General features: G+C 33.1%; 2 protein-coding genes across 2 annotated transcripts in view; both read right to left on the bottom strand.

Annotated features, from left to right (window-relative positions):
• LOC133190405 (gamma-interferon-inducible lysosomal thiol reductase-like) overlaps nucleotides 1-25,128 on the bottom strand; it is a 270,569-nt gene that overhangs the window by 46,957 nt on the left and 198,484 nt on the right. The window lies entirely within an intron of this gene.
• On the bottom strand, nucleotides 14,447-23,564 carry LOC133196995 (uncharacterized). Its single transcript, XM_061332840.1, has 7 exons — nucleotides 23,558-23,564; nucleotides 22,401-22,568; nucleotides 20,230-20,357; nucleotides 19,050-19,176; nucleotides 17,893-18,180; nucleotides 16,097-16,237; nucleotides 14,447-15,267 (listed from the first exon to the last, which is right to left on the bottom strand). The coding sequence occupies exons 1-7, from the start codon at nucleotides 23,562-23,564 to the stop codon at nucleotides 14,447-14,449; spliced, it is 1,680 nt and encodes a 559-aa protein (XP_061188824.1).

Below are 25,128 nucleotides of genomic sequence, written 5' to 3'. Positions count from 1 at the left end.
GGGCTGAAAATTTATACTCGGCACTCAGGGCCATTGAGTAGTGAGAGATCTTTTTCGTGCCAACTCCTACTGCGACACGGGACCTTGGTTTATACGGTCTCATACGAAGGACCGGTCTCCACGTCCCGCAGTGGGTTCGAACCCGCAACGTAAGGATCAGCTCCTTACTCCGCGACTCTAGAGCAGACGCTCTAACCTCTGCGCCACGCAGGCGACATGCTGATATTGTAATTTGGTCTATTCATTATTTGTGATATCTTTTGGATTTCAGGATTTTGCTCTTGTTTCTTAGCGTGTGGTTTACTATAAAGCTTATTAAAAAAAGAACCAAGAACGGGAACCATGAAAGCAATAATTTGTATATGTGTTATACATTTAACCTTATGTAAAATCCGTTGTTGATATTTGATAAAAAAAAAATATCGAAAAACACTATCTTTTATTATAAGTTGAAACTGAAACTGTCTTCACATTTTTCCCATTTACGTAAGAACAGCCACCCGTTTGGTTAAAACATAAAACAGATTCATTCTTGGGATTTTGAAAGCGTGATAAAATCGTCATCGGAGAACTGGTTCGCGGAAATAAGTGGAAGATTACGCTTGCTAATGGACTCAAGGAGAACTAAATATAGTAAAAAGTTTTCTATAAAAGCTGTAGAATTGGTTAGGAATAATCCCAAGGTCATTCGATGTATATATAAAAAATATAGATAAGCGTTTTCTGTATAGTAAGTAAATATGCAAGAATGCTTTAATTGCAAGGAGAACCCCTTTTTGCATTGTTTTGGGAAAGCTTAAGCAAAAATAGCCGTCTTTCAAAACGAAATGTGGAGATAAAGAACAGTAATCAAGCTCAAAATTCCATCGAAACAATAAAATCGGGAGCAGAGCAATCAGGTGGCATGGAGAAGTAATCATCCCTTGCTGACCGGTCACACCCGAAATGTCCACATAGTCATAATCGGGTAAACAGAAAAAAATCCGTAGACAATTAAGTGTTTAATGAAATGTATGGAGATAACGAATATTATTCAAGCTCAAAAGTCCATTAAACAATATAAATTGTAGAGCAGAGCAAACGCGGACCTCTAAAACATCAGAGGTGGGATCATGTGCCATGGAAGAGTGAGCATCCCCTTTCGACCGGTCACACCCGTCGTGTGCTTCTTGTCATGATCGGGTAATAACGAAAAACCCATCGACAATTCAGGATGTAAATAATGACCTAACAATTAGTATCAGTTAGCATTTTACTTAATGATAAATTGTATTTGCTGACAAGGTCAATGTATCGACCATAGAACTTACGAAATGATGACGTTAAACAAGACTGCTGATATTCTTGCTCCATCAACTTGTTTGTCAATAACTAGAGCATGCTCTTGCGTATCGAATCAACTGAGAGATATAAACCCCGTATGCAGGTGATGAAGGTATATTGCTGCATACGTAAGGGAAGTTGACAATTGAAAAGTTAAAGTCATCACGTTTATCATAAAGCTTTTCTGTTAGGATACCATTACCATCTTTTTCTAGTAAAATATCCATATATGAAACAAATGTATCATACTCTGTGATATCTTTTATTTCAAGCTCACTGGGATATATCGTATCGACATACGAATGCAAATAACCATTGTTAATTGACAATACGTCGTCGATATATCTAAATGTCAAGTTGAAGGCCACAAGTGTTTTCTTCTTTTCACGTGCAAGATTTTGAACAAATTCTGCTTCATATGAATACCAAAAATTGGTCTGCTAATAACGGGGCGCAATTGGTACCCACGGGAATTCCAACAAATTGTTGGTAGACCTGGTCTCCAAAAACCACATAGAAAATGTCAATCAAAAACTCAAGCATCTTTTTAATGTCAACTTCAGAGTACTTGTGTGTACAATCAGAATGTAAACAATATTCTTAACCATGAGTATGAAAAAGGTCTGCCAGCATTCGATGTAATGATAGATTGTATTTGTTGGCAAGGTCATTGTATCGGCCATAGAACTTTGGAAAAGATGACTTTTAAGCGAGGCTCTTGATATCCTTGTTTTTTCAACTTGATTGTCAGTATTTTGCCTAGTTTCATTTGCCTAGCCAATCAGAAACTCAAGCATCTTTTTAATTTCAACTTCAGAGAACTTGTGCGTACAATCATAATGTTTTTAACAAAATAATTATGTAAATGACCAATGACAAGGTAATTTAATTCATGAGTTGCATTTCATTTCTTAAAAAAAGCAGCTATCTATGATGTCAAAAAGCCTGAATTTTTATATTTATAGTAGGGAATACAGTATGAAGAGTTGAAAAGTCGTAAATGTTGATGCCATTGATGTTGGTAAAATTGTGTGATTTCAAATTATTTAAAAGCTTCTTGGATTTTTTTAGTATCTGATTAACACCACTTCTCAAATATATTGTTGCACAGTACTGAAGTTTCTCCTTCGCTGCTCTTAAAATTTTAGTGAGGGGTAAAGAAAGAGGCGTGGTAGAACATTTACTGGAACCCGCTATGTATCTTTGTTTGTGAGGATTTTTATAAAGTTGAATTGAATGAAAGCAGAATTAGAAATTCTTTAAAAAGGCCATTTATTTTATCTATCAATAGAGTGTAATTAGATTTGTTTGTGAAAATTGTTCAGCCTATATTGTTGTATGAATGTGAGGTATGGGAATTTTTAATAAAACAATTGTAGAAAAAGTGCATTTCAAATTTTGCAAATTACGTTTGGACCTTAAACAATCTACTACCGACAGCATGTTACATGTATATGGTGAACTCGGTAGGCATTTTATGTCTGTCTTTAGAAATCTAAACGCGTATTATTTTTTATCGGTGTTGAAATATGGCTGAAATATCGCCGACTCGGCGTAAAACAACAATAATCAATCATAAAACTTGGGGGAAAATTAAATCTGATGTTCAAATTAAATGTTATTATATATAAAAAATACGACGCAGATTGCTAGGGTAAATAATATCTCAAATATTCTTTTGCGGACTTGCAAATATTTGGCAAAGTCAAACCTTTAATGCAAAATAGTTGAGAAAGTAAAACTTATTTACTTTTAAATTTGAAAGAAAGTGGGATTCTGACGTTTGAAATTTACAAAAGACTTTAAGCTATAGAGTGTACAAAGATTAACTAAAATTCTAAAAATATTTACACATTTGCCAAGAAAATATGCAATTGCGCTAGCTAAATGAAATAAGAGAAATACAATTATTTAATAGAAAAAGGTGATGAATTTCTCATATTAAATTGCACAATCAAGATAGATGAAAAAAAAGTTAATGACCAAAGCAACAAAGGTTTAGAAATTCAGTTTAATTCAAAGAAATAAGTAAATTTTTAAAAAAAATCCTTTTCATGAAAACTTTATGCTTTTATTGATGCTTTTATTGAAAAACTAAGTAAAATCCCACGCAAGTGTGGGGAATTTAAAATTACCAATCTGACGGAGTAATTCCAATAATATACCATAGCTTCTATTGACAGTTAAATGAAGGCTTTTAGCAGGAAGAAATACACTGTAATTTGTTCAAAATCCCGAAGATAGTTTAGTAGCAGAAGTAGATATAAGTGCCCTTTTTTCTTTTTTTTTTTAAAACTTGGAAAATATCAGTATGATTAATTGACGTTTTCTCTGTATATGTTAGCAACTTTATTTTGAAACCTGTTTTACTAGGTTATACATACTGTGCTTCGGGTGCTCTGTTTCCATTTCCATCAAAGATAAAGGAAGCGAATATGCACATTTTACTGAATTTGTCATTACCTTTGTGTGTGGGGGGGGGGGAGGAGGGGGGTTAGAAATAAAATTAGCTTTTGACACCTTATGTCCAGGCCTAGTATTTAATACAATACACTTAATACATGAAAAACTCACTGAAATGTATTAATTAAAGTACAAATGTTAAACAGATTTAATAAAACTTGAGGTCCAGGTCGCAGTGGCACCCCTATTAATGCGTTCGGAACCTTTTATTTTTCGGTGTTCTGCAAATTATAAAACCCCAGGAGTTCAGAATAGCTCTGACATTAGCTCTGACGAGATTTATCGAGACTACAGTAAGGTAAATTATTCACGGAATTGTGGGTAGGAAGTGACTAGCACGTGGAGACTTGGTAAACAGAAAAGTTATGTTGAGTTTTTTTTTTCTGCCATGTATACTATCTGTAGAAATGTACTTTTATCTTTCTTAAATTCTTAAAATTCATTCAAACTTCAATAAGTATTCCTAATGAAATTATTTCTGCAGTTATGTACAGTGCTACCTCGGTATATTGCAAGCTTTTATCGAAGGCAGATTTTGGCATTAAAGCGAGGATTGCAATATAACGAATTCTGCCATAAATTACAATTCAGTAGGTAATCAAAACAAAATAGTTTACGTAATTTATTTCAGTTACAGTCTGTTAATGTCATGCTTGTGCACATATGTATAAGGGCAGCTCTCATTTCTTTTTGAAAAATAAGTCATTATTTTTTTGGGGCTTACAATATTTTTTACTGAAAGAAATAAAATGGCAGAATATTGAACACTTGTCAATTCCCTGCTCTTTCGTCCTGCTCTAAGAATTTAATAACCCGATGACAAAGATGTCAGCAGCTGTTATACATGTAATCTCTCGGTATTAAAATTGTTTTGAGAATTATTATTAATCTTATCTGAATCGAAAGTTGATTTTTTTCACCGTCTCAAGAATTTCTGATACAGTTAAAAAGTTCGGTTGGTAAAGTGTCATGACTGACGATTGGTAAGTCACGTGTCAGAGTACATCAACCATGCATTCTTATGTTTGCTGGTACATGTGTTCTTCTCTTCCGATTCTGTTTTGATATTTATCAATCAACCCAATATATGCCCAACAATTTATGGAAATTTCAGAGGTAACAGAATCCCTAATATTTTCACGCGCGGAATTAAAGTAGTCTAAAAATAGAAGTGGGATTTCCTATTGATCGATAGAATGGCTTTTTAGCTCACCTCGACGAAGTCGAGATGAGCTTATGCTATACCCCCGGCGTCGGCGTTAGCGTCGGCGTCCCGGGCCCGGTTAAAGTTTTAGGAGCAAGTCCCATTCCCAAGTAACTATAAGCCCTACCTGGACCAAACTTACATGGATGATGCATCTAGGGATGAACACTACCACACTTGCTTCAGATGCTGGATCTGTCCTACATTTTCCAGATGAGTGACCAGGTTAAAGTTTTTGGAGCAGGTCCATTCCCAGGTAACTATGAGCCCTACCTGGACCAAACTTGCATGGATGATGCATCTAGGGATGAACACTACCACACTTGCTTCAGATGCTGGATCTGCCCTACATTTTCCAGATGAGTGACCAGGTTAACGTTTTGGAGCAGGTCCATTCCCAAGTAACTATAAGCCCTACCTGGACCAAACTTGCATGTATGATGCATCTAGGGATGGACACTACCACACTTGTTTCGGATGCTGGATCTGACCTAGATTTTCCAGATGAGTGACCAGGTTAAAGTTTTAGGAGCAGGTACATTCCCAAGTAACTATAAGCCCTACCTGGACCAACCTGGACTTCCACAATTGCTTCGGATGCTGGATCTGAGCTAGATTTTCTACATGTGAGACCAGGTTTAGATTTTGGAACAGTCCCGTTCCCAAGTAACTATATGCCCTACCTGGACCAAACTTTCATGGATGATGCATCTAGGGATGTACACTAACCAACCTGCTTCGGATGCTGGATCTGACCTAGATTTTCCACATGAGTGAATTTTAGCCATATTTTAACCAAATTAGCGTGGATGATGTATCTAGGGATGGTCACTACCAGACTTGCTTTGGATTCTGAATCTGACCTTCATTATCCAGCTGAGTGACCAGAGTAATTTTTTTGGAGTAGCTATATAATGTTATGGCCTGTTATGATTAAACTTGCATAGATGGTGCATCTAAGGATGAAAACTTCCAGAATTGCTTTGGATGTTCGAACTGACCAAAGTTTTCTTGATTACTAAACAGATTAAATGTTTTTTGAGCAGGTCTATTTCTAGGTAACTATGAGTCCTATTTAAACCAAACTTACATGGATATTGATTTTAGGATGTACCCTAACTTTGCCTTACTTATAGATTTGAAATTTGCCTTACTTATAAATAACATTCGTCGAGGTGAGCTTCGTTATCTTTTTTATTACCTGTTTAATCTAAGGGGACACAAATGAATATCTGCATTTATTATGGTTTGGTACATTATCCATGATAAGCAATAATCAGCGATTTACACTCAAATAGATAGAATGTTAATCAATCATTTTTTTCTTGTAATACAAATTTGTACGCTTTCTCTTGCCTGACGTTTCCATTACTGTGATGAAATAATTCTTCTATCTTATAAAAACACGCCAAGGACATTGCTAATTTTGAGCTTTATTCGCCAATTATTTTTAATTTAGCTGAAATCCTTGTCCAGCCCGCTACGCCTCACCGCAACCACTGTCAAAGCACGAGTGTATTGTCAAAATTACCGACCCGCTCTAGATAATTGGCATTGTTATCGAGGGTTTTCCTTATATAATTTTACCTTTTGTTTCTTAAAACCAGTGGAGAATGGCAATAAGCGGGAATGGCAATATAACAGGTGTATTAACACAGGGGGAAATCCGTTCTTCGAGAATTCTTGGCAATAAGCGAGGGTGGCAATATAACGGAGGGCAATAAACCAAGGTAGCACTGTATTAAAATTTCTTTTTGGACAAGCATCCTTGCATGGAAACAGGGACTATATTTTTTGACGTAAGATTAGAGGTACTAACATCACTGAAACTGAAAAATCAGCTGAATCAGTTGAATTGCATTGTGAGTTACTTGGGAAAAAAACAATTCTACAGGCGATCGGCAAGGCACAAAGAACATGTAAAAAAAAAAATTGTTGTCCATTTAACTGTTTAAATGTCTAAGAAATGCTGCTTGTTTTCCTTAACCTTGAAGTGCTGGTGTTCTGAAAGGTAACACAGACTACATTTTAATTATATTTACATTTTCTTGTTAACATGTAACAACAAATTGCAAACGCCAATGACATCTTTCATAGATTTTAATCATTGTATTTTTTCATAGAAACAGTTTTTTTTTTTCGATTTGGTTTTTTGCAGTCCATTTTAATATTGATCGTAGATTGACCTGAACCACATGTTCGAAGTAAAATGTAAAAATATGTTTGTTTGTTGTTTAATGTCCCTCTCGAGAATTTTTCACTCACATGGAGACGCCACCACTTGCCGGTGTAAATTTTGACCTATGCTCGGCACTCAGGACCATTGGGTAGTGAGGGATCTTTTTCGTACCAGCACTTACTGCGACACGGAACGTCGGTTTATACGGTCTCATCTGAAAGACCGGTCTCCACATTTCACAGTGGGATTCAATCCCGCGACGTAAGGATCAACTCCATACTGCGCGACTCTAGAGCAGACGCTCTTACCACTGTGCCACGCGGGCGACTAAAAATGTAAATATGTAGTTATCCAGTAAACATTGCTATTCATTCCACAATTGGTCACTTGTTCGTGGTTAGATACTCTATGTGCATTAATAACAATAGCCATATATGGTAAACAAAGGTTTGTTATTGTAGAACAGCTGTAGAAGATATTACACTTTTTTCTACCAGCGTATTGGGCGATTTTGGAAAAATTGTCACCACTGAGCTCCAATCTTTGCCGTAAATTATCACAAAATCGAAGATTAAGTAGATGGTGATTTTTATCCCCCCCCCCCCTCTGTTTAAATTTATTTTAAAAAATTTCAGAAAGGTCTGAAAACATATTTTTCATAGGACATGTTTTTAAAAGACAAAGACTATAGCAATTTCCTGTTTACTGCCATATTCCATTTATAATACCGGTTCTACCATATAACCTTTGAATTGGTCAACTTATACCACACGTCTTGAATTTAAATCACAGTAACTTTAGCAGGATTGAGTAGGTGCTGGCAGAAAATGACCCCCCGTTGCTCCAAAGCCCGAAGTACCAAGTACAGGTCTGAATTTGCAGCCCTCCATTGCCAAGTTGCGGCGTCTCAGTATGAGTGAAAAATTCTTGAAGGTATGTTAAACAAACAACATATATAAATGTATTCACAACTTATAATGCTATCAATTGCTTTACCATTATTTCCATGCCCATTCATATCAATCTTTTCTTTATATCCATGTAATGATAATCGCCTTCTCAGCTCACCTGACAGACGAAAACGATTTGTGCTTTTTTTAATCAGTTATCACAACGTATTTCTTCTGTATCACATAGCATTTTTTTTATTGAAAAATTCATAAGTGATGTTTTATCAAGAATTAAACTATTGCTTGTTGTCTGTTTGATTAAAAACTGCGAGTAACTTAGATCCACAAACCGTAACCACCACCGCACTTTTTTCACGACTTTTTTTTAAACAAAAGTAGACTTTTAGAATTCAATTTTCGATAATAACTCATTCTTACAACGTCAGGGATCAAACGGAACGTATTGACTAAGGACGGCTGACGTTGTTTGGATGGATAATAATCTTAATATATTTTACATCATCTCATACCTAGTGTAATATAAGAGGAGTATGTAAAATTAAATTAAAGTTAAATATTTAAACAGTTGAAGTTTTCAGAAATATTTCATTGTGGAACGAACTTTCTCAACACCCTTTAGTATCTAAATACACAATTCATTTGAAAACAAAAGTTTAACGTTAACGGAGTCCTAAAATGTAAGAGCAAAAATATTTTTGCTTTAAATATTAATGCTTATTTTATTGAAAAATGTTTAATTCACCGATTGCTTATTGGTGAACGCCGAGTCGACAGTATTTCAGCAATCTAATTAAAACAAGCATTCTAAAAGTATTGCATTAGCAATACTAGTCCCCTACTGGCAAGTGTAATCTGGTTCCCGTTAAGAATTGAAAATTCCATAATTCCGTCAAAAATCAATGAAGCGGGACGAAATGCAAACTTGATCTATAACTAATCAAGGTAAAGTCACATACAAAAAATCAGCTCAATATCTGAAAGCGTTTAGAAGAGAATTGCGGAAAACCCCTAAAAATTGAAAAGGCCGTAATTCCGTCAAAAATCAATGAAGCGAAACGAAATGCAAACTTGATCTGTAACTCATCAACATACACTCACATACCAAAAACCAGCTCAATATCTGCAAGCGTTTAGGAAAAAATTGCGGAAAACCAAGTGGGACAGACTGACAGACAGACCGACAGACGGACGGACAGGCTCAGAGGAAAACTTTAGTCCCCTTCGGTTTCACCGGTAGGGGACTAATTAAACGAGGCACAAGATTCAGAAATGTACTGTACAAGAGAACATGCAACGTCCTATCTTTCTCTTAAGAAAACTTGGTGACAATAGCAGCACGACACTTCCCTGTCTTATCAATTTCCTCTTCATTATATTTATAATTTCGAACAAAAGATTATGAGTGTATATATGTCAAAACGGGGGTTGCTTGCGTGACTATTTCGGGGTAGAATAATAAAATCTGCAAAACTACTTTCATTTAACTACTTCAGTATGATTCTTGTGTCCGATATACAAGTAAAACCGATAATTTATCATTCTCTGAAAGCTCTTAAAACATTTTGTTATCAGCAGGACTGATAGAAATTAAAAAAGGAGTCATATTGATAAACTGAGTACTTAGTAATCAATGAATCTTGAATAAGGAAGAATTTATTTTTAAAAATATGTTATCAAGATTATGTAAATTAAATTTTAAGTATTTTTATGAAAAATAGACTCTTTATCTAATACTAGTAGTGCCTTGCTAAAGAAAAATCTGGTAAAAGAAATAATAAACGAAGAAACAAAGAGGAGAGTTTTTCTAAGATTCTCATAATAAATAATATTTTCAAACACATGTTTACGATATTTTGTTTTGCATACAATAGTACTGGAGGAAAATGGAAGTGCGAAATGTGGCCATCGCAGCTTTTAAAGCAACTCTCTCTCTCTCTCTCCCTCTCTCTCTCTCTCTCTCTCTCTCTCTCTCTCTCTCTCTCTCTGGATCGTTTTTTCACTTTAGTAAATCCTTTTCGGATCCTTATAAATTTGTCTTTTAATTCAAGGTTATTTTATTTACACAGATCTACATCAGATGTTCAGATTACAGATGTCAGTGACCCCCAAACCTTGTAAATATAAGGGGTTTCCCAGAAGCCACCTCTGATATATGTGTAGTTTGTATATTTTAAAACAGAGTACAAAGCCACTTCTGAAATACGTGTCGTTTGTTAATTATCACACTGAGGTTAAGAATAACATTACAGCAGATTAATTAATATCATTTATATTGTATATTTCTCCTTCTTTTTTAAATTATGCAGGCCTATCTTCCACAGAATAAATATCTGTACATGTATTTCTAAAGCGTTGTAAATATGCTATTTCAGTCATAATTTTAAGTGTCTCATATTGGAGACATCATGTTCGATGTGTTTTAGTTTGGGTGTGTAAAGAGATGTTTCTATAAGATGTTTTAGTCTTGTGTTTGAATTATATCTAACTGTAAGATTATTATACTAAGGTTAGCTTTTTTTCTATATTTCAAAGGTATGGTATGTGATTTCGCTTATTACGTATGATTTTCCATAAGACACAAGACGAATGATAACTTTCGGGAATGTTATATTTTCAAACAATCCTACTTTGAAGACAAATTCAAATAGTAACTTTAGTATAACTTTTGGGTATGCTATAGCTACAAACAATCCTACTTTAAAGACAAATTAAAATAATAACTATAATTGAAGTTTATTTTTATTTCGCAAACAATTTCATGAAAGAATTCAAATTGTAAATCAATTACATAAAACATTCTGACAAAACGATCGTTTAATTCTCATCGATAAAGGTTTGAAATATTACCTATGAGGAAGTTTAGATGGATATTATCGAGATTTATGTGATTTAAATGCAACAAAATGCAGTAAGAAGAAGATATAATCTAGAAAAGGTCTACCAATGGTTGTGTAATACACTTTAATAGCATTTATTTTATAATACTTTTTACATAAGATTAAGGAATATTGTTAAACAAATTGCGTAGCCTTTACAAAAAATGTCAGTTCAACATTTCTAATAATATAAACACATTAAAATCATATCCAAAAAATTATTTTAAAGTTCAACTTCTTATAGTATGAAGTGTTTGGTACATGTACATATGTATGACTAAATATTTTTTAAAAAGAATTATTATGTTAAGTTCAAATGTATTCAAATCCTGATTACTAAGATTCTTGTAAGGTTGTTCCAGTCTAACTTGTACACCCTGGGAGAGACCGAAAACGGAAAGGAATGAAGGAAAGTTAGGGAAACAACAAATTACAGAGAGGTCCCATGATACAATACACTTCAGGTTTGATGATTAAATTGACAATTGTGACGATGATATCGTGTTTTTGACTATTCATTATTTGTGAAATCTATTTCAAAATTTTGCTCTCATTTATAGTCTGTGATGAGATCACTACAAAGGTTATTGGAAATTGAATAAAAATGAGACCCATGAAAGCAGTAGTGTGTATGTGTGTGTGCGTGTTTAACAGTTAATCTCATGAATAATATTGTTTGCTGATAATTGATTAAAATCTTGAATAACACTCTCTTTCATCATACGTTTTAACTCAAATACTCTTCGCATTTTTTTCCATTTAAGAACAGACACCAGTTTGGTTTAACATATTAAATAGATTTATTATAGGGATTTTGAAAGCGTGATAGAATCGTCATCAGGAAACCGGTTCACGGAAATTAGTGGAAGAGTAAAAAAAGTAAGATTTTCTCTTTCTGAAGAATTCTAATAAAGGAGAGATAAATCTCGCTTTTTTCATTGTATTTGGAAACGGAAGAATATACGTCTTTCAAAAGTGGTCATTCAAATTTAATTACTTCCATATTTGCTAATTTGCTAATAAATAAAGCTATACATAGATCACATGGTGGTATTTGTCTACTACTTATTGTCGCAATAGGATCTTCTCTTTTTTTTTGCAAAAACTTATGATCATGAATCCTTATCTCAATATTTGTATTGAATTACTTACTAATGAAAGTAAGTCGCTTGATGATGGCATTCGTAATAATGAAATGTGAAGATAAAGAAGTGTTATCAATCTCAAAATCCATTTAAACAATATAAAGTATGAGCAGAGACAACAGGTACCTCTGAAAACAGAGGTGGGATTATGTACCATAAAGATGTAAGCATCCCCTGTCAACCGGTCACACCCGTCATTTGCATGCTCCTTTTCATGATCAGGTAAAAGGAGATCCGTTTATGTACAATATAGTGTGAAAAAAAAATGGCCTACCAATTAGTATGAATGACCAGGGACCTATATACTAACTACTGTATAGGTCCCTGGTATCATCAACAGCCTACCTCGTTTTAGAAATTATTTTTATGTAGAACATGCTCTTGTGTATCGCATCAAATGGTAATAATAGTATATTCCTATATAAACAAGCATTCTGAGAGTATTGCATTAGCAATACTAGTCCCCTACCGGCAAGTGCAATCTGGTTCCCGTTAAGAATTGAAAATGCCATAATTCCGTCAAAAATCAATGAAGCGGGACGAAATGCAAACTTGATCTATAACTAATCAAGGTAAAGTCACATACCAAAAATCAGCTCAATATCTGAAAGCATTTAGAAGAAAATTGTGGAAAACCCTTAAAAATTGAAAAGGCTGTAATTCCTTCAAAAATCATTGGAGCGGAACGAAATGCAAACTTGATCTGTAACTCACCAAGATACACTCACATACCAAAAATCAGTTCAATATCTGCAAGCGTTTAGGAAAAAAGTGCGGAAAACCAAGTGGGACAGACTGACAGACAGACCGACAGACGGACGGACAGACTCAGAGGAAACCTATAGTCCCCTCCGGTTTCACCGGTAGGGGACTAATAAGGGAAGTTGACCATTGAAAAGTTGAAGTCATCACTTTTATAATAATGTTTAGTCGTCAGTTTGACATCCATGCCTTTTCCTAGTAAAACATTCAAATATGAAAGAGATGTGCCGGACTCTGTGGTGTGTTTTTCTCAGTTAAATGATATATTAACTCCACATAGAAATTAATGAAAATGAAATACATGTATTGTTAGTTGTTAAATCAATACATCTAAATGTTGAATAGAAGACCACAGTAAAAGACTTCTTTTTATTTCAAAGGTTTTTTAATAATTCTGCTTCATATGAATACAAAACAGGTCTACTAGTAACGGGGCGCAATTAGTATCTTTGGGAATTAGAACAGATTGTTGGAATTAAGACCTAGTCTCCGAAAGCTACATAGATATTGTCAATGAGAAATTCAAGCATCTTTTCAATATCAACCTCCAAGTACTTATATATAGAATTTCAACGAAATAATTTTGCAGATGACCAATGACAAGGAATACAAAATGAGTTTCGCTTTCTCTTGTAGAAGCAGTTGTCTATGATGTCAAAAGTCTTCCATTTATCGTATGAAATGCTTTATAATGCTTTACTAATTGTTGAAAGTCGTAAATTTTGATGCTATTGATTTGGTAATTTTTTTATTTCAAATCTTCAAAGAGTTCCTTGGAGTTTTTTTAAGTATCCACATCTTTTTTAACATCACTGCTCGAATATGTTGTACAGTTACTTAAGCAATAATTTGTTACATTTTGTTCAGTTTTCATTCTGGATGATATTGTCAAGAGGGTAAAAATTTCCCTATTGACTTTCAGGTTGGACTTGTAACATATTGACATATAAGCTGGACTTAAAAAGGTCATTTTTGGGTATCCATGACTATGTTGAGTTTTGAATAAGGTGGATGAATTAAAAACATTCTTCATATTTTTAAATGAAAATTATATCTTAATATATAAATGTATTAAAACATCGAATATATCATTGTGTTGTGTTCATATGACTTGGTTTACTATGGTTTGATTGTTTTGATATGTATTCTTAACTTAAAAGCTATTTTATTTGTGATACAGTTTGTTAACTTACTGGGTATATATGTACCTTAGTTTTGCTTAGAATCAGTTGTACCCTTTGATATTCTCTGCTTTGTTGGTTTACAATGAAATTACAAAACTCAGGCACAATTTTTCTCTTGTTTTTATCTGTCTAATTATTTTTGAGCTAAAACGGAAAATTAATCGAATATGGTCAGCCTCAATTCGATTATCAGGTATGGTAACTTGAAATGGTTTCATAAATGAGTAACCCTTTCATTAAAAACATTTTGTGAGTTTAAAAATTTTAACACACAAATACTCTCTCTCTCTCTCTCTCTCTCTCTCTCTCTCTCACCCTCACACACTAACAAATCCTCACACACACACACGTTTAATTGTAGAATAATACGAAAAACTATAATAATGCAAGTAATAGAAACTAACTCTTGTTGACATTTTTAGAAACATTACTGTTCTTATTATTACTATTCTTAAGGTTGTTTATGGCTGGTTTTCCTACTGCTTGTCTCTTAACAGCTTTTCCGACTTTTGCCTCTACTTGTTCAATTTCGTTGCATTCATCTGCTTTTTGATTGTTTAACTGTGTAGACAGATTTGTAGGTTTGCCGATTTTTTTCTGATCTTCCTTTGCATTCGGTTTGTTCTGAAGCTTGTTATGCAGATTTCCTTGGGTATGTTTTCTGTGAGAAACATTTTTCCCCTTTGTCTCTTTGCTTTGGTCCACACTTTTACTATCGGGGATCGGGTTTGAGTTTCCTATCAACGAAGTCTGCTTCATGTTCACAGCCTGATTTTTTAGGTTTGGTTTACTTTTTTTATCGTCCCCCTCGTTTTTCCCGCCTTTTTTATTATTGAATTCTTCAGTCTTGTCTTTTGTTGTGCTGTCTGTATACTTGTTTTTAAATCTTCTTCCTCTCCCCATTCGTCGAATAATCTTTTTCAGTCGAATGGCCAACTTAGCTAGGTTTGAAAAATCCGCCAAAATTATAAGCCCCAACAGGACTGTGATTAATATAGGCCCAAAAAGAATTCCAACACTTGTAGCTGAGGGTCTAGGATCATCTGCACAAACAAGCTTCCTAATATATTGTGACGTAGTTGTGACATCGACAGTTAATTGCCTCTTCAGTTCTCTAATTTTTTCTTGAAGGGCTTCTTCTGTGATATTTGAAGAGGAGCATGGACATTCACAAATTTCTTCCGTAGGAATAGGGGGGCATTCGTCACTTCTTTCTATATCTATTACAGCCATTTCCAGAAAAAAAAATAGAACTATAAGACATATACACATACATGTACATATAGGTATCATGCCAAGAAATCTCTCCTGGTCTAGATTAAGGGTAAACTTAGTAAACGTGCAATATTAAAGCTTATTATTGATACTACCCTGATAGTGGTGCGAAGCAATTATTGACAGCAGTTTTAAAGGGGGGGGGGGGGTTCTACCTGTATAAGTTTTAAATTTGATCCAAGGAATTATATACATTATTATTGATAATTATTAATTTTGTGTAGACGCTGTTTCTTGATTTACCATTTTCTGGTACTTGAGGAAGGGGGCACTGAATGTGTTATACTGCATTTTTACCTCACAGGAAATTCAAAATAGGAAATAAATGGAACCCCCAACCCACACCAAAATCAAGAGTACCAGAGCTTGAAAAGGGTCTATGAAGGAAACTTTGTATGATAAAATAGCATCTTAAAAAAGTTGATAATTGATGATAATAATGTTAAACCATTTCTTAATTTAAAAAAAACATGAATAGTTTAGCATTCAACTCTTATTTATGTAGCTCCATTAATTGCTTCGGGCTATTCTTAAGACAAAATCAGTGAATCGAGTAAATTGCACTTTTACTGGATGCATCCCAAGTTTAGACAGCAAATGATTACTTGGCATGCCATTCCTATATGCTTCTATACTCATTTGAAAGATCTACAATGCATAAATAATTCATATTCTTCTAATCTGTTATCAGTGTCAAGATCTAGTCAAAACTCAGGTTAGTTAATCAAAAGTAAGTAACATGTTTATGAAGATTTCAAACCTATTAATGATTACCTGCTAGGACTTTCCAACAGACTTGGGCTGTGCCATATGCAGAGATTACTATATGATTGACGTCAAAAACGAATCCAGTGTCTTTTGTATGGAAAGTGTTGGTACTATTTTCAAAAACAGTAATCGTCCCATTATTCCAGGCTGTATAATTAAAAAATGCAATACTACCTTTATCAGGTTATTGAAATATAGCTAATGCAATTGAGTCGAGTTCGATTGGATTTATTAATTTTTCATGTGTATTACGTAAGGTTATTAAGTCATATACTAGATTTTAGTAATTTTTATCCTTTTCTTTCTCTTCCCTTTGTTGCTGTTTTTTCTATCTCTCAAATTTAACTTCAAATTAAAAACTTTGTTTTAAGAAATACTGATCTATTTTGATGTCTATGAGGAGTGCATGTAATTATTCTCTTAGCTGTTGAAGCAGCTTTTGTACGAAAATTCAAATTTTTCCATGTCATTTATCACCCTAATAGACGACATGTGATAAATTTATTGTAAAAAGTCACTAGATCTAATATTACAAAAAAAATTAAAAACTTTAAAAATGACGAATACTATGTATTACATTTTTTCTTTTCAATTATAATTAAACTACTCTTTTCTGGATTTATTGTACAGGATAGAAATATATGATCATTAAATTCACATTTTTGAACATGACATTTGGCTTTATCTGAATTTTCAAAATTCCATCTAAATTACGCATAATTATTTAAATATATGTAATGAAATATAGCTGATGAAAAATAAAATGAACGATTATCACATGTCTGCTACATACATATTATAAAAATTTCACATTATTTACTTTTACATAATTTCCCCAAAGTAACTTTAACCAACGTTCTTTATGAAACTTGATACAATATAGGTATGCATACTTTACAGAAATTATAATTAAATACTTTGTTTTTTTTATCTTAATTCTCGCGCTTCCATCTCTTTCCTGAATCGTTATATTAGCCACACATCCAGATATAATAGTAATTATAATAAAATAAGGACACAGGGCATATTTAAAAGGCCACACGAGAGTTCACGCGGTTATGAAGCTATTATCCTGCAGTTCACTTTTAAGTTTACTGTAGACAACACCTGTAGAGCCCTGAACATTACCTTTATGGTTACTGTAGACAAAACATTCGTATAACCCTGAAGTTTACCTTTATGTTTCTGTAGACAAAACATTCGTATAACCCTGAAGTTTACTTTCATGGTTACCGAAGACAAAACATTGAAAGATGTATGATGTAAAAATTTGTCTTGAATTTTTCTTAACCTGTTAACATTCCAATGAATCGTCAGTTTCTAAATGATAAGAATTCATGAAACTGAAAAGGAGCATTTGTCTTCTTAGCATTATACATTTATTGACTGGGTTCAAGGGCAACATGCGTTTTGTCGGACCCAAGAACCAAACTGTTTGCCTGAGGCCGTTAGGCCGAAGGCAATCAGTTTGGTTCGAGGGGTCGACAAAACGCATTTTGCCCGAGAACACAGTCAATAAATGTTTTGTTATACCTTTCATTTCATCATTTTATTTATTTTTTTTTTTTGACATACATTTATGTCGAACACCAACGAATGCAAATGAGATTTAGCTGATCCCGCCCATTAAGTGACGCAAGCGGTCCAACATCTCATCGACAGGTCCAATATCTCACTCCGCGGTCAAACATCGATTTTTTTATGCCCGCTCAGTAAAACATTGGAAATGTTAGACTTTTATTAGTATTGATTTATATAGGAACACATTTTTAAAGGTATAACAAAAAGTAATGCTTACTCACAAATTTTGAAATATTTCCAGCTGTAACAATCCATAAAACTACCAGTCCGCTGAAGTAAGCTGTCGCCATATCTCTTCTTTCGAATGGCAAAATATTGGTTTTTACTTGCTCCGATGACTATTTCGATAAAGTTATGTGAATAATTTCCACGATCGTTCATCAGTCGAACATGCGCATCTTTACAACCAAGCGCTATGAATTCAAATTCTGCCATTCCACTGATATTCAATCCCAATTCCGTCAGATCGACCTCACTGTTTCCTATTGTTGTGATGGATGCCCCTCTTTCTAGCAGAGATAATTTACGGCCATTAAACGTTTTATCACAAGACAGAGAGTTACAGTATAGGAGAAGTAAAGATCAAGCAATTTTGTACAATTTTTATGCACACAAGCACGTAGACGTAACAAATCTGCGTATGCATTTCCTTTTCTCAAAATACAAATACATGTATATGACTTTTCATTAACTTTTTAACACATTTGGTCTTAAGCCCTTTTCTAATTAATTCATATTCCATAAATTTTAGGTAAACTATATAGAAGTTTGTTAACTATACTGATAGAAGTTATTATTCTCTGTAAGAATATTTTTACCTTGAGAACTAAATCTATTAATCAATCTTCACACACAATATCACTGAAATGGTATAGTTTGCAATATAAGACATTTATTCCCTCATAATTTAAAAGCAAATTAAAACGTTTCATAGTACAAGCTACACTTTAAAGTATTGCCGATGTGTCTCCTGACCCTGGAAAGAGACGACATTGTAAATCTGTCTTTATGCTTTTGTGCAATTTTCGTAACTGAATATGTGCAATCTCTTTAAAAGAAAGTTTGGTCTAAGGAACAAGTTGGGGGGGGGGGGGTTACAATCTACATATTTGCCTTAATTCAAATTGGTAGCTAATTATAGGCATATATGTCATATATAGTATAGAACGAACGACATTTATTAGACCTCTTCTCTTCTTCCTGGTCATAACTTTAAGGTAGAGATTAGAATATATATATATATATATATATATATCTATATCTATATCTATATATCTATATATATATATATATATATATATATCTATATCTATATATATATATATATATATATATATATATATATATATATATATATATATATATATATATATCCTACTTCCTGTTCTGTAAACCGTCATAGAATTTATCCCTCCACAGGAGTTTGGCTCACCGCCACATTGCAAGGTACATCCACTGGAAACAGTACCGTCGTTTGTCTGTGAGCAGAAACAAGTGTTTGCATTCTGTAAAATAAAAAAAAATGTCTTCTGAAATTGATGCTAAGAAAGTTTATTGATGCCTGTCGGTTAATTTTTTTCATAATTTGAAAAGCGCCAAATAAGCCATTAGTTTACAAACATAAGAATCGCTTACTTGTTTTTTAAGGGTCGCTTTGAAACATACCTGTATTCTTGTAACATATTGACAGATGTAGTTTGAAATGAGCGTCTATGGTTTAAACATTGGTCCGAGTAATGTTATATTCTAATCTGCATGGTGTGATTGAGTCCTAAATACTCTTGTTTTTCTATATTTAATTTTAATCCTAATGAATTTGAAATAAACATTAATGGCTTCATGCATTAGTTAGTAAAGTCATTGATAAATGACAATATATGAACATTTCCTACACGGAATCCGGCTACATGGTTGCTATTGATACAACTATACAATCGATCATACGAATAATTATGTTAAAGAAATCAAATGGAAAAAAAAATATGTAAAAGAACTTATTTAAGGACTGCAGTATTCTACCTAAGGTAAATACCTATACAAGTGCAGTTACAACTATTCCAGCAATAATGAATGATTTTGTCAAAGAAATTTCTTGTTGGAAAGCATACCTACGTAAGAGTATTAACTTTAAAGTTGGAATTACCAACTCAAAAAAAATATTACGTGGCACTATTACGCTTCCGTACATACCAGCTTTTAAGCTGTATATTTTCTTTTCAGAAATATGTATTTGGGGGAGAAGCGAGGCTTAATGATTTTATTACCCTTGTAAAGGTATAGCTGTAAAAGAGGCCGTGATATATCATATAATGAGTCTGTCACCTTTGTAATTAGGCCTGTAGAATTTTTTTCCATACATTTTGCAGAAAACATTGCTTAATAGCTACTTATACATAAATCTTTAACAGTCGTTATACTATATATAAAATCTTGCATTAAGGCAAATTTCTTCATTGTTTCTAACATCTGCACGTTCAAGACGAAATTGTAAGAATGTTACTCATCTTTAAATTATCCTACCTATATGAATTTAAAACACTTATAATAATTTATATTACCTGTATGGCAGAATAAAGATATTCTCTTTCGGCGCAAAACTCCAGACAGGTTTCAATTTTATTTGTACCGGCTAAGTTAACAGTGTCGTTTCCAACGCTCATGTTGTCAAAACAACCAACAATCTGGTCTACAAAAATATTCAAAACGCAAGAATTAACCAAGATATCTTCATTAATTATAAAAGATTTAAAATATTCCTAAATCAAGACATGTGATTTAAATGAAATAACAAGATAATTAACAAAAATCATACTCAAAGGTCCAGTTAAATGATACAAATTGAGAACAGAGCAAAAACAGATCTCTGAAAACATCAGAAGTGTGATCAGGCGCCATGAATAAATAAGAATCCCAATCGACCGTCGCATCAGTTAAAAACCCTAATTTGTATTGATTGGGTAAACGGACTAAAAGATACAGTAAAAGTTGTCTAATTCGTATTAGACAACATTCAAGATTAGACAACGAATAGGGAGAAAATAACAAACAGAAAAAAAACCTACAAACAAAACAAATCTGTGAACAGAGCATAAAATACGGACTCCGGAAATTCCAGAGTTGGGATCGAGTGCTTAAGGAAGAGTAAGCATCCTCTGTCGACTGGTCACGCCCACCGTGAGCCCTACGTATTGATCATGTAGGCGGAATACTTCGTAGTTAAATTTAGTATAAAAACAAAGGCCTCACAATTGATATGAAATATATCAGTGGAAAAATTCCAAGGTAAGTTATATTTGCTAAAAGGTCATTATAACGACCATGGAATTTACGAAATACTGGCTTTAGACGAGGTTGATGCAATCCCTGTAACATCAACTTATCTATCAGTAGCCTGCCTCGGTTTAAAAATAAATCATACCCAAAGCATGCTCTTGAGTATCCAAAACGAAGACGTAAACGCCATATGCAGATGGCAGCGGGATATTACTACATAAATAAGGAAAGTTGACGATGGAAAAGCTGAAGTCATCTTGTTTGAGAGACAATTTAGTTGTCAATTGCTCCATATTGTGACGTCTTTTATTTCGACTTCAGTGGGATATACGGTACATGTATCGAGTCAACATATGAATGAAATTATTGTTAATTGATAACACGTCATCGATATATCTTAATGTTGAGTTGAAGGCCACAAGTGTTTACTTCTTCTCACGTACAAGTTTTTGGATAAATTCTTCTTCATAGCAATATAAAAAAGGTCGTCTAATACAGGAGCACAATAAGTGCGCATCGGAATTCCAACGGTTTGTTCGAAGACCTGGTCTCCAAAGACTACATGGATGTCGTCAATTAGGAACTCCAGCACCCTTTAAAAATCAGCTTCAGAGTACATGTGTGTAGAATCAGAGTTATTTTTAGCAAGTAATTTTGTTGAAGACCAATCACAAGTTATAAAAATCTACAAGTTCCATTAATATCGAAGAAAAAGTTTTTTATGAAATCAAAAAGGCTGGGATTTAATTTATCGTGAGGAATGCTTGTATACAGTGTAGAAAAAGCCAACGTTTTGATGTTACTAACTTGAGAATAAGGTGATTTTAAAACAGTTAATATTTTTGTGAGGGGTAAAGAATGACTTGAAAGAGCATTTGCTTGATCCGGCGATGCATCTTTGTTTGTAAGGATCTTGATGACCTAAAGGAATCCAGTATAGTAGGGTAGATCAAACTTACTTTAAAAAAGTGAATTTATTGTAAGGGACTTAAAGTTTACATCGTATTAGGCCAGATTCTGGAATACACAACATTCGGATTACACGAGTTTTACTGTAATATTGAAAAAAAAGTGGCTTGTATCAAATATGACAGTCAACATTTGATCTAACTGCAAACAAGATCATTGCATCAACAATAGAATCTGCAAAATGTTTACAAAACAAGATTATTATGTCCTAGTAACATCAACTTATCTGTCAGTATCCTCTCTCTGTGTAGAAATTGTTCGTACGCAGAACATCTTGAGTCATGGTCTAAACTAATTATCGCTATATCAACTCGAATAATTTGACTCACTGTGATTTTTTTTTGTCTTTTTTCATTCTCGTTCTGTAAATTTTCAAAACGCTGTAAATTCTGTACTTATATGCTTTATACCATTCACTTGGATAATGACAACTCGTATGTCATGTGGAAAAGATAACTCAAATACCTAGTTTTATATGTATACGTACACACACAGTCTGTAATGTTAGTTGCTCCATCAGAGATGGTTGTCTTTGCTCCTCCACACGGCTCACATCTGAAAGATGGAGGAGATTCCCCAAAAGTTCCCCTTGGACACTTCTTACATTCTCCTGAGTATGTAAGGTATTCCCCGGATGTGCAGGCAAAAACGGCAGCTATTAATTATTAATTAAAAAATAAGTGATCTGATAATTCTTAGGTCATTTTATAGCCATGTTTTTGTTTAGTTCTCTACATACAGAGTTTTTGAAATCCTTAAAAATTTTGTCTGAGAATGTCAACATATTTTTTACTTAATTCAATGATGAAATTTTCAATGATAATGATTTTCTCTCTAAAATAATAATAAAAAAAAATATAAAGACATTTAAAAATTGGGGTTAGGATAAAATGTTTTTAATTATTAAAATATGTTATTAATATCAATGAATTTGTCAAAGTAAAGAGGATTTAATGCTAAGTGTTATACATATTTAATATTTCTCAAAATGAAGTCAACTGTAAAGTATTTTTAAAAACTTTTTCATGGCTTTCCTGATAGCTGTCTGGGTGTATTTTACAGTGAAAATGGTTATATTGTAAATCTTATAACGGTACTAATTTTGATGCAGCACATGCGCATTTAGACAAATAAAGTCTCTTCAGAGATGCTCATTCCGAAACGTTGAAAATCCGAAATATCTAAATTCAAAAAAACTTTGAAGAGCATGTAAATTTAACACTTTGACAATTTACAATGCTCTCAAATCAATAATGAATCGATATAAATTAATTAAAACTTAATGAGCACACACTCTTCATTTGATTTTTAAGATTAACAAAAACTTGTAATCAACGCATTACATTACATGTACAAATGACACTCTGAATATATATATATATATATATATATATATATATATATATATATATATATATATATATATATATATATATATATATATATATATATATATATATATATATATATATATATATATATGTGTGTGTGTGTGTGTGTGTGTGTGTGTGTGTGTGTATGTATGTATGTATGTATGTATGTATGTATATATACCTACTGTTGTAAAGAAATACTTACAGTTTATGACAGAAAGACTTCCAAAACCTGTAAAAGGAAAAATAAAATGCATGTAGCTGAGATTACGTGTCATTTTTGCTGCGACACAACCAGAACAATTGCATCTTTCCACCTAATCATAACACAGAAGGATATAATCAGACCTTCCCTAATCTGTTAATGTTTCAGACAAGAATTCTTATCTATTCTATATTCTTTTATAAAAATAAATTTAGATAAACTAATATGTTGAATAAACAATGTCATAAATTAGATTATTATATATTACTTGAGTTGGTGTTAAAAAAAAAAGATTAAGTCAGATACGTTATCAAGTAATTGATTTTCTGACTGCTATCTTCAAGTAATTGAATTTGTTTTGTTCCTTTCGAATTTTCGTCTGTAGGAAGTTTTTAATTAATTCTTAAAGAATTTGTCAGAAAACTATATAACACTGTAATTGTTAAGCTCAAATGGACAGGTTTATTCGAGAAAGTAACAAATAAAGTCTTAATTAACACCTTGTTAATATATTTTTCCAGAACAAGATAATCAATGTCTAGAAAAAAATTAAATATATTCAGTCCTTCATTTTATACCTAGGCTTTGACTGCAAAATTAAAAACTCATTGCAGAACTTCATTCTCAGAGCCATTGAGGGAACTTTAGCCTTCTTTGACCGGGGTTTTTATGATCTCATCCGAAAGACCAGCAACTTCCACTTCACATTATTCGAGCGCTTGGCGCAGGGACAATTCTACCTATATTTCACCATGTATTATGATAACACATATTCAAAAAGTGGATTCTCAAAAATCCAAATTTTTTCCTAAATCAATAGCATGAAAACGTATGACTTTTTAACGCTTTATATAACCATTCCTCACGATGACCTAAAGAAAAGCAGGGTTTTTTGACATCTTTGACAACTGCTTCTTCAATTTAAAAAAAATAGAAATATTCATAGCTTGTGAAAGGTCATCTACAAAATAAATTTGTTAAAAATTATTCTGATTCTTATTCTGGGTACTCTTAAATTGATGTTAAGAAGATGAGAGTTCCACATAAACAATATCTATGTAGTCTTTGGAAACCAGGCTTTCGAACACTCGATCTATTGGAATTCCAATGTGCTTTAATTGTGCTCCTTTATTATCTGACCTGTTTTTATATTCTTATGAAACAGAATGTGTACAAAAACGTCTACATGAAAAAAAAACTCTGACTGTGGCCTCCTATTCAACAATTGGAATATCAACGATATTTTATCAATTAACAATAATTATGGCCATTCATATGTCGACTCAATATATTTCAGTGAACTCGAAATATTGGACACTAAAGAGTATGCTCAGTTAATTCATATTTGAAAGCTTTAATTTTTACTATAGATTTTAATGGTCAAATATCACCTAAACTACACGAAAAACGGGGTGACTTCAGCTTTTCCGTCGTCAGCTTCCCCATTTTATGTAGCAATATTCCACTTTCACCTTCATATGGTATTTATGTCTCCAAACTGATTCGGTACGCAAGAATATATTCTTTTTGACTCGAGACAAGCTATTGTCAAATAAGTTGATTTTTAAAGTCAGCATTTTGCGAATTCTATAATGACGTTTGCCAATACAGTTTATCGTTGATTCCTACTAATTGTC

This window comes from Saccostrea echinata, unplaced genomic scaffold, assembly GCF_033153115.1.
Source record: "Saccostrea echinata isolate AGI-Se365-2 ecotype Australia unplaced genomic scaffold, CSIRO_AGI_Sech_v1 ptg000001l, whole genome shotgun sequence".
NCBI classification, from domain to species: Eukaryota; Metazoa; Mollusca; class Bivalvia; order Ostreida; family Ostreidae; genus Saccostrea; species Saccostrea echinata.
Note: the sequence above shows the minus strand (reverse complement) of the source record. Positions and strands in the feature narration are given on the sequence as shown.

Excerpts from the sequence above, each read along its gene's own strand:
- LOC133196995 (XM_061332840.1), bottom strand. Across the intron at positions 20,358-22,400 it reads TAACATTACAGACTGTGTGT|ACCAGATTGTTGGTTGTTTT; the intron begins GTACGTATACAT and ends ATATTTTTGTAG. Across the intron at positions 18,181-19,049 it reads GACGGTTTACAGAACAGGAA|AAAGAGGGGCATCCATCACA; the intron begins GTAGGATATATA and ends TATCTCTGCTAG.